The 10,609-nt window shown below is 51.0% G+C and overlaps 1 protein-coding gene across 2 annotated transcripts in view; it reads right to left on the minus strand.

Moving 5' to 3' along the window:
• celf5a (cugbp, Elav-like family member 5a) overlaps nucleotides 1-10,609 on the minus strand; it is a 21,784-nt gene continuing 11,175 nt past the window's right edge. The window contains exons 3-11 of one of the 2 annotated variants that reach the window (XM_067230168.1): nucleotides 5,249-5,297; nucleotides 4,007-4,135; nucleotides 3,646-3,725; nucleotides 2,095-2,241; nucleotides 1,282-1,444; nucleotides 967-1,173; nucleotides 813-869; nucleotides 330-473; nucleotides 1-128 (exon numbers count right to left, since the gene is read on the minus strand). In XM_067230168.1, the coding sequence (XP_067086269.1) occupies nucleotides 1-128; nucleotides 330-473; nucleotides 813-869; nucleotides 967-1,173; nucleotides 1,282-1,444; nucleotides 2,095-2,241; nucleotides 3,646-3,725; nucleotides 4,007-4,135; nucleotides 5,249-5,297 (1,104 nt within the window). Of the gene's footprint in view, nucleotides 129-329; nucleotides 474-812; nucleotides 870-966; nucleotides 1,174-1,281; nucleotides 1,445-2,094; nucleotides 2,266-3,645; nucleotides 3,726-4,006; nucleotides 4,136-5,248; nucleotides 5,298-10,609 lie in introns of both variants that reach the window. The other variant, XM_067230167.1, reaches the window with a different exon arrangement.

Consider the following 10,609-nt stretch of genomic DNA (forward strand, 5'->3'; position numbering starts at 1 on the left):
TCAGTACGGCCTGCTGGCATCCTTGGGCCTCTTGAGCTGCACCTTCAATCTCTTCATACCGATCTGGAAGCCGTTCATGGCCTGGATGGCAGCCTGGGCGCTGGATGGGTTGTCGAAACTAACAAACCCTGGAACACAGCACATTCCATAATAACCACAAGTCCTGTCTGCTGCTGCTGAAACTATTCACACTGCTAATATAAGCCTCTCTCTACCTTTTCTCTCCTCTCTCTATTTCTCTCTCTCTCTCTCTCTCTCTCTCTCTCTCTCTCTCTCTCTCTCTCTCTCTCTCTCTCTCTCTCTCTCGTGTGTGTGTGTGTAGGGCTCACCGAAGCACTTGCTCTGGTTGGTGGCGCGGTCCATGAACACCTTGGAGGAGATGATGCTGCCGAAAGGGAGAAACATCTGCAGGAGCTCGCTGTCCCCGAACTCCTGAGGCAGGTGGTAGATGAAGAGGTTACAACCCTCTGGTCCTGCAGCGCACACACACACACACACACACACCATAGATACACACACACACCAACACCACAGATACAGTCACACATACCATAGATACACACCACAGATACACACACATACCACAGATACACACACACACACCACAGATACACACACACCACAGATACACACACACCACAGATACACACACACATTCTTGATGAGAGATGATTTGTTTCTCAGAATAAATTTACTTTGCTAAATTAAGCTAAATTACCAAAAATCGATTGTTATGATTATAAATATATATATGCTCATATACGCCATATATATGAGTGTATATAGTATATATAAAGCCATCTCACCCTCACCTTCTCTCTGCTGGTGCTGCAGTGCCTGAGGGGGGAGGCTGGGGGAGGGGTAGATCGCTGGAGTGGAGAAGGGGAGAGAGGGAAATATATCAAGCATGCATCAAGTGTGTGTGTATTTGTGTGTGCGTGTATTTGTGTGTGTCTACGTGCATACCTGTGTACTGCTGCACCCCGGTGTAGGCCGGCTGCAGGCTGTCAGGGGCGGGGCTGTGGGTGGAGTACGGGGGGAGGCCATTGGTGTACAAAGGCTCCAGGGAGGGGGGGGCAGTGGGCAGGCCGGCCAGGGGGGCGAAGCCGTTCACCAGGGGACTCACCAGGCTGGGACCCGAGCTAGAGAGACTGGCTGGAGGAGAGCTGAGGCCTGGAGGGGAAGGGAGGGTTAGGACCCGCACTACTTTCAAACAACCCCTGAACCCTGATCCCTGAACTCATTAGTGTGTCATCACACACACACGCATGCGGTGCTCACCCAGGGCCTGGTGGAAGTCTGCAGCCGCCCCCAGAGACGTGTGCTGGAGTCCGTTGAGGCTGAGCGCCCCCATGTGGTGGAGCTGGGTGGTGGGGAAGGAGATGCAGGGGGCCAGATGCCCCCCCTGCCCCCCTGTCATGACGGCTGTCTGCTGCTGCATCAGCTGGAAGGAAGAGAGGAGGAAGAGGAGGAGGGAGCGAGGAGGAGAGAGGAGGGAGAAGAGGGAAGAGAGAGAGGGAAGAGGGGAGGGTTTAAAAGGTGGTGCCTATTAGTATTACTCTCCAGACACCTGAAGACGATAATCTCTTTATCACAATTTTTCCAAGGTTGCCCTTTGTCAGCTGTGGTTGTTAGTAATATCACCTGCAGGGGGCGATGTTTTCTGTGTTGGCTTCCATCTCTTCTCTCCCCTCCCCCCTGCCCTCCCGCCTCTCCCACCCACGCACCTTCATTCATAACATAATGTTTAACCTCCCTCTCTCTCTTCTTATCTCTCTTTCTCCCCTCTCTCTCTGTCTTCCTCCCTCCAGATCAACGTTGTGTAGTGACACACAGACATATCCAGGCTCTGATCTAATCTCATTGTACACAGATAGACAACATGTATAAAGACAGCATGATGGCTCTTATTATTAGAGTTGACTGGATTCGTTTTTTCTCCGCTTTCCTCTCATCACCTTTCCATCTTTTCCCAATTTTCTGGCTATCTAATCTGCCCTGGACTGAGTGAGGAGAGGAGGTGTGTGTGTGTGAGTCTTTGTGTTTGGTTGTATGTACATGTATAGTGTGTGTCCAGTGTGTGTGTGTACACACCGCATGTGCGTAGCTGCTGTAGGAGGTGAAGGGCAGGGCAACTGCAGGGTTGAAGATCCCAAACTGTCCAACGATCTGCTGCATGCGCCGGACGGTGCGCTCCTTGTCCGTGTCGGCAAACTTCACCACCAAGCTGGACGAGGAGCCCTGAGGGAGGAGAGACTCGCAGCCCTGAGGGAGGAGAGACTCGCAGCCCTGAGGGAGGAGAGACTCGCAGCCCTGAGGGAGGAGAGACTCACAGCCCTGAGGGAGGAGAGACTCGCAGCCCTGAGGGAGGAGAGACTCGCAGCCCTGAGGGAGGAGAGACTCGCAGCCCTGAGGGAGGAGAGACTCAGCACTGAGGAGAGACGGACGCACACTTCACCTCTCTGATACGGTACATGTTACATGGTACAGAATGAACAGACAGTTTTGCTGGAACTACTTAGTAGGTGTACATTATCACCTGATAATGGACATTATCCGCTACATTATCACCTGATAATGGACACCCCTGCAGCCAATCAGAATCGAGTATTCACCCAGACCAAGGTATAAAGAATGTTATAGTATGTTACAGTATGTTGCTGTATGTTACCGTATGTCAAAGTATGTTACATTGTGTGACCGTGTGTTGTGGTGTGTTACACTGTGTTTGAGTATAGTAAAGTTGTTTAACATCACCAGTCATTTGGAAACAGAACTGGGACACAGGAAGTGAATTACTGCACAACCGGTAATAACAGCTTTGTGTTATTGGGTTAGGTTAAAAGAGTGGTCCTGAGGTTCATGTGTAGTGTGAGTCAGTAGAGTATTAGTGTGTGTTTTTTGTGGGAGGGGGGTATGCTGCAACACTAAATAGTATCATCGTAATAAAAAACTCCTTCCCTTATATATAGAACCATCATCAGGTACAACCCTCACAACTCAGAATGTCACATGTTGATCCGATTTCTATAATCAAATAATCTACCAAGAGGGGATGAACTCTATCTTCCTACTTTTCTCTTTCCTTCTTTCTCCCTCTCTTCGCCTTTCTCTCTAACCTTCCCCCCTCCCTCTCTTCCTCTCGCTCATCCCTGCTCCCTCCTGCTCACATGCAGATGAATAATGCAGGAGGCAGTTTGGTGAAAGGTGAAGTAAACAAGTCTATTGGTTAATATCCCTGGAGGCGGTCTGGGAGGAGAGGAGGCAGGGAAGGGGAGAGGGGAGGTAAGGAGGGAGGAGAGCAGGGATGAGAGGAGGCAGGGGGAGAGGGGATGTAAGGAGGAAGGAGAGCAGGGATGAGAGGAGGCAGGGGGAGAGGGGAGGTAAGGAGGGAGGAGAGCAGGGATGAGAGGGGAAGTAAGGAGGGAGGAGAGCAGGGATGAGAGGAGGGAGAGAGGCAGGGGGAGAGGGGGAAGTATGTTACAGCCCTAAGCATTATTTCACCAGCCCAGCAGTTCACCAGGAACTGGTGCATAAGTGTTACTGGCGAGGCCTGTGTAGGGTATTTATGTGTGTGTGTGTGTGTGTGTGTGTGTGTGTGTGTGTGTGTGTGTGTGTGTGTGTGAGGGAGATGGAGGAACTTACTGGTGAGGTCTGGCTGCCGTGCAGAGCACTGATTGCAGACTGGGCTTCTGCATGTGTAGAGAACTTTACAAAGGCACAGCCTGGACACACACACACACACACACACACACACACACACACACACACACACACACACACACACACACAGAGAGAGACAGAGACAGGACTCTTTCATTAAATACAGTAAAATGAAGTGTTTGAGTGTGTTTATGCATGCATGTGTATACTGGAAGGACGACAGTATAGCAGCACTGTGTGTGGGCTAAGCTAGCTTCCTGAGTTGAGCTAACCCACCCCCTCATCCTCACCCCCCTAACTCCCCCACCCATCAGAACAGGAAGTGTGGATGTTTGGTTCCTACCTTTGCTGTTTCCATCAGGACCCCTGAGGACGGTGCACTCCTCAATGACTCCGTACGGCTCAAACAGGTGATACACATCCTCCTCCGACTGCTGCTTGTTGAGCATTCCCACAAACAACTTCCTGTCTTCTGAAACCATACACAAACACACTGGTTGAAATGAACAGAGTAGAACTGAATCTGACTGGGCAGAATAGAAGAGAAGAGAAGCAGCAGAATAGAAGAGAGCAGAACTGTGCAGAATAGAACTCCAGGGAAAGGCCGTGTCAGTGAGATGGTATGGTCAATTTGACAACAACTACTCATCCAGCATATTATTAGTCTTATTTAACTGAAAATAAGAGGAGGAAGAGAATAAGGAAACAGAGGGAGTTAACCATGTCAATATGTCTGAGAATAGAGACATTCTTGATCACCCATGGCCATATATGAATGAGGGAGATGTTAGAAATTGTCGGCGTCAAAGAGGATTCCCGGCAAATGCGCTACATGTCTATAGTGTCTTTTTGTATGTTAATATGATGTGATGTCCAACAGGTAGTAGTAATGGCTACTTTTTACTTTAACCACAGTGAAAAAGTGTAGTCAGTACTTAAACCTTTACCAGAGTATTTTAAACATGAGTATCTACTTGAGTAAAGGATGTGTGTACTTTTACATTTAGTCATTTAGCAGACGCTCTTATCCAGAGCGACTTACAGTAAGTACAGGGACATTCCCCCGAGGCAAGTAGGGTGAAGTGCCTTGCCCAAGGACACAACGTCAGTTGGCATGACTGGGAATCGAACTGGCAACCTTCGGATTACTAGTCCGACTCCCTCACCGCTCAGCCACCTGACTTTTGCCATCTCTGAAGAGGGGGGACATACATTCAGCTCTTTCCCCCTCCTCTTCCCCTATCTCCCCCTTCCCTCCTCCTCCTTCCTTCAGTTAAACTCAACATGATTCCTGACCTTGATATTCTGTGTTCAACAGTGATCTTTGCTGCTCCACCTACAACAGGGTTTGTGTTTGAAATGTGCGTGTGTTTACATGTGTTCGTTCACGTGTGTGTGTGACATGTATCCCGGTTGAAGGTCTGTGCATGTGTGTTTCTGTTCATGCGTACATATGTGAATGTCTGTATATGTGAGAGAGAGGGAAAGAGGGAGTAAATGAAGAGATAGAGCAAGGGGAGAGATAGTGGGGAGAGAAAGAGAAGGGAGGAGAGAAAGATGAATAAATGAGGGAGAAGATCTCTACCTCCACGACTCTCACTGTCGGCAGGCTTCACCTGGATTGGACGAGTCATCTAGAAAAGAGACAGACAGGTTAGACGCACAGAGAGAGAGAGAGAGAGAGAGAGAGAGAGAGAGACAGACACAGACATGTTAGATAAAGAGAAAAACGGGTATAATAAAAGAGAATACCACAGAATAAGGAAGATCAATGCTGGCCTTGAGGAATGGGCTGGGGGGAGGAGCAGAGCAGAGTAGGGGAGAAGAGAAAAGGAGGAGAGGAGAAAAGAAGGCTGGAGAGAAAATGAGAGGAGGAGAGGATGGATGGGGAGAGGAGGAGAGAGTAGAAGTGAGGAGAGGACAGTGGGATGAGAGGGAGAGGGGAGGAGAGGAGAAGAGGGGTGGGAGGAGAGGAGAAGAGGGGAGGGAGTAGAGGAGAAGAGGGGAGAGAGGAGAGGGGGAGAGAGGAGAGGGGGAGAGGACAGTGGGATGAGAGGGAGGGGGGGAGGGGAGAGGGGAGGAGAGGAGAAGATGGGAGGGAGAGGGGAGAGGAGGAGGGGAAAGGACAGTGGGATGAGAGGGAGGAGGGGAGGGGGGGGAGGAGTGGAGAGAGGGGAGTGGAGGAGAGGAGGGGAGGGGAGAGGACAGTGGGATGAGAGGGAGGAGGGGAGGGGAGGAGAGGAGGGAGTAGAGGAGAAGAGGAGAGGGGAGAGGAGGAGGGGAGAGGACAGTGGGATGAGAGGGAGGAGGGGAGGAGGGGAGGGGGGGAGAGGAGGGAGTAGAGGAGAAGAGGAGAGGGGAGAGGGGAGAAGAGGGGAGGGGAGAGGACAGTGCGATGAGAGAGAGGTACAGCATATGAGGGACACCAGCCTGGTCAGGGTTAGGGACCATCTGCTCTCCCAGCACAGCAACCCCAAACGTCAAACAAACACACACACATATATAAACAACACACACACGTACTGTATATATATATAGACATAACACACACACACATTTATATAGACACAACACACACATGTTCTGTCACTTGAAATCCCAGCTTGATCAGTCAGTCGGTGCCCTCCTCTCCTCCTCCTCCTCCTCCTCTCCTCTCCTCCTCTCCTCTCCTCCTCTTCTAAGCCTCCATTTAAGGACATTTGTAAGCATGCATTTATTCATGAGTCAGTATTAAATTTAAAGATGTATTTTACATTTTACAGTCAACATTGATATATGGTAAGGTAGTCAGCCGGCAGTGGGGCTCGCTCATACACACACACACCCCACTGCCCTTTCCCTGACCCCCCCCCTCCCAACACTTGGTCTAATGATTTATTCATGCTAATAAAGTAGATAGGCCCCAGACATACTCTGGGTCCCTGTTAGTGTCCCCTCTCCCCTCCCAACTCCTTATGAATCTCCTCCCCCTTTCTTTTCTTCTCCACTCCTCTTCTCTTCTCTCTCTCACCTCCCTTACGTGGTGGACTGGAAGTGTTTCAGGACAGGAAGTGTGGTGGACAGGAAGTGTGGTGGACAGGAAGTGTGTTGGACAGGAAGTTTTTCAGGACAGGAAGTGTTTCAGGACAGGAAGTGTGGTGGACAGGAAGTGTTTCAGGACAGGAAGTGTGGTGGACTGGAAGTGTGGTAGGAAAGGATTGATGGACTAGAAGCCTGTCAGTAGAATCTGGGATGATGCAAACCTTCAAACCTCTATTCTGTCCCTCCATCCTCTCTGTCCCTCGCTCCTCTGTCCTTCCTTCCTCTCTCTGTCCCTCCATCCTCTCTGTCCATGGCTCCTCTCTCTGTCCTTCCTTCCTCTCTCTGTCCCTCCATCCTCTCTGTCCCTCGCTCCTCTCTCTGTCCCTCGCTCCTCTCTTTGTCCTTCCTTCCTCTCTCTGTCCTTCCTTCCTCTCTCTGTCCCTCCATCATCTCTGTCCCTCCATCATCTCTGTCCCTCCATCCTCTCTCTGTCCTTCCTTCCTCTCTTTGTCCTTCCTTCCTCTCTCTGTCCTTCCTTCCTCTCTCTGTCCCTCCATCATCTCTGTCCCTCGCTCCTCTCTCTGTCCTTCCTTCCTCTCTTTGTCCGTCCATCCTCTCTCTGTCCTTCCTTCCTATCTCTGTCCTTCCTCTCTCTGTCCCTCCATCATCTCTGTCCCTCCATCCTCTCTCTGTCCTTCCTTCCTCTCTGTCCCTCGCTCCTCTCTATGTCCTTCCTTCCTCTCTATGTCCTTCCTTTCTCTCTCTGTCCCTCCATCCTCTCTGTCCCTCGCTCCTCTCTCTGTCCTTCCTTCCTCTCTCTGTCCTTCCTTCCTCTCTATGTCCTTCCTTTTTCTCTCTGTCCCTCCATCATCTCTGTTCCTCGCTCCTCTCTCTGTCCTTCCTTCCCCTCTCTGTCCCTCGCTCCTCTCTCTGTCCTTCCTTCCTCTCTCTGTCCTTCCTTCCTCTCTATGTCCTTCCTTCCTCTCTGTCCTTCCTTCCTCTCTCTCTCCTTCCTTCCTCTCTATGTCCTTCCTTCCTCTCTATGTCCTTCCTTTCTCTCTCTGTCCCTCCATCATCCCAAGTAATTCCTCGTCCTCCCACCCCCCCCTCCTCTCTTCTCTTAAATCTCTCTCCCCTTCTCTACTATCTGTCTGACTGCCTGCATGCCTATCTGTCTGTTTTTCTGTCTGTTTGTCTGTGTAGATGGGCTAGCAGTGTGCGAACAGCGACATTCATTTATATGTAAATGACCCCAACACCAGCCCTTCCAGCAGACAAGTGCACACATACATACACACACACACACACACTTACACAAACTCTTCTCTCTCACATGTCTTTCAGACTGCTGATGCTGTATATTTGCTCATTAGGAAGATCTCGCCTATGTCTGTGACTGTGTGTGTGTCTCATTATTGATGTCAGTAAAACAATACTCCTGCATTACAGTGCAAGTGTGTGTGTGTGTGCAAGGAGCACAAACAACCTGGGAGAGCAGAGGAAAGAAGGGGAGAGGAAAGAGGGGAGAGGGGAGGGGAGGCAGAGGGGGAGAGAAGGGAGGCAGAGGGAGAGAGGAGAGGGGAGGGAGGCAGAGGGGGAGAGGGGAGGGGAGGCAGAGGGGGAGGCAGAGGGGCAGAGGGAGAGAGGAGAGGGGAGGCAGAGGGGCAGAGGGAGAGAGGAGAGGGGAGGGAGGCAGAGCGGGAGGCAGAGGGGGAGAGGGAGAGGGGAGGGAGGCAGAGGGGGAGAGGGGAGGCAGAGGGGGAGAGGGGAGGGCAGGGCAGAGGGGGAGAGGGGAGGGCAGGGCAGGGCAGAGGGCGAGAGGAAAGAGAAGAGAAGGGCAGAGGGCGAGAGGAAAGAGAAGAGAAGGGCAGAGTGGGAGAGGGCAGAAGAGGAGAGGATAGGGTAGCTGGTCAGAGGAGATAGTGGGGTAATTATGACTCTTCTAATTAAAAAGGAGATGGACATTAAATGAAGTGGACATTTGTTATTGTGAACGATTCATGATGCAATCACTGACCACTATCACAAGCTGTGTGTGTATGTGTGTGTTTGTGTGCGGGGGGGTTAAGGGGCTCACACGAGGTCTTTCTCCTCAGCTAATTATCTAATTCCTTTTACAACCGTTGGGTTAGTGTTAGTGTTGGGTTAGTGAGAGAGAGGGTGATAGGGTTAGAGAGTGAGAGAGTGAGTGATAGAGATATAGAGTTATATATAGTGAGAGAGTGAATGATAAAGAGAGATATGGTTAGAGTGAGAGAGAGATCTCAGGGTCTCTGGTTTCAGTTTAATCTGCAGCCTGACCTCTAGCAGCCCTGAACCCTCTCAGAATAGGTATTCATCATGACCCCTGACCATCTGGACATTCCCTCACCTTCCACACAGTCAGATTGACTAACACTAACCCTAACCACCACACACACACTAACCTATACACACACACTCCATGCACACACTCCACACACACACATTCTGCTCCAGTGGCCAGTGCTGAGCTGGATGGCCAGCTGATAAACCAGAAGGACCCTAACCCTGACTGGATGTGATTTCATCACCTTGGTGATTCAGCCTGCATGTTCCTCTCCTCCTCCCCCTCTCGTCCTCCCCCTTTCCTCCTGCATGTTCCTCTCCTCCTCCCCCTCTCCTCCTGCATGTTCCTCTCCTCCTCCCCCTCTCCTCCTGCATGTTCCTCTCCTCCCCCTCTCCTCCTGCATGTTCCTCTCCTCCTCCCCCTCTCCTCCTGCATGTTCCTCTCCTCCTCCCCCTCTCCTCCTGCATGTTCCTCTCCTCCTCCCCCTCTCCTCCTGCATGTTCCTCTCCTCCTCCCCCTCTCCTCCTGCATGTTCCTCTCGTCCTCCCCCTCTCCTCCTGCATGTTCCTCTCCTCCTCCCCCTCTCCTCCTGCATGTTCCTCTCCTCCTCCCCCTCTCCTCCTGCATGTTCCTCTCCTCCCCCTCTCCTCCTGCATGTTCCTCTCCTCCTCCCCCTCTCCTCCTGCATGTTCCTCTCCTCCTCCCCCTCTCCTCCTGCATGTTCCTCTCCTCCTCCCCCTCTCCTCCTGCATGTTCCTCTCCTCTCCCTCTCCTCCTGCATGTTCCTCTCCTCCTCCCCCTCTCCTCCTGCATGTTCCTCTCTTCCTCCCCCTCTCCTCCTGCATGTTCCTCTCTTCCTCCCCCTCTCCTCCTGCATGTTCCTCTCTTCCTCCCCCTCTCCTCCTGCATGTTCATATCTTCCTCCCCCTCTCCTCTGCATGTTGCTCTCTTCCTACCCCTCTCCTCCTGCATGTTCCTCTCTTCTGCTGTCCATCCTCTCATTCACCCCTCCCTGATCCATCCTAACCCTCCATTTCACCCCCCTCTCCTCTTCCCTCCCTCCCCCTCCCAGGGGTGAGGTATAATCATCTATAAGAGTGTTCATAAATCCCAGCTGGGTCTGAGCACCAGTAGCTGCCCTCAGACTGAGCAAGCACAGTTCATTAAGATGCATCTGCATCTCAGCACCATTACAAACACATTAAGTACTTTGAACAATTTTAAATTAAGAGTTTGCATAGACTATGCTTTCAAAATAAAAATCCAACTACTCCTCCTTCCCAACAGCCTTCTTTCTCTCTCCTTTCCCTCTTTTCTCCCTCTCTCCTTCCTTCTCTTCCTCCCTCTTTCCCCATCTCTCTCTCTCTCACCTTCCCTCTCTGTTTTAAAATCAAGAAGATATTAAATTAGAAAATGAACATTTCCAATCTCTAGACATCATGCAACTTCTTATTCAAATAAACCAAACCAGTGACAGGAGTTACTTCATCCCTCCATCCTCCTCTTCTCTGGTCAGACTCCTCCTAGGTCTCTCTCTCTTTAATCTCCTCTTCTTACAGAATAACTACACAGCTATCATGCTGCTATCATGAGCCTTATCCCCTCTCCCTCTTCCAA

The sequence above is a fragment of the Osmerus mordax genome, chromosome 27 (assembly GCF_038355195.1).
Source record: "Osmerus mordax isolate fOsmMor3 chromosome 27, fOsmMor3.pri, whole genome shotgun sequence".
Classification (NCBI taxonomy): Eukaryota; Metazoa; Chordata; class Actinopteri; order Osmeriformes; family Osmeridae; genus Osmerus; species Osmerus mordax.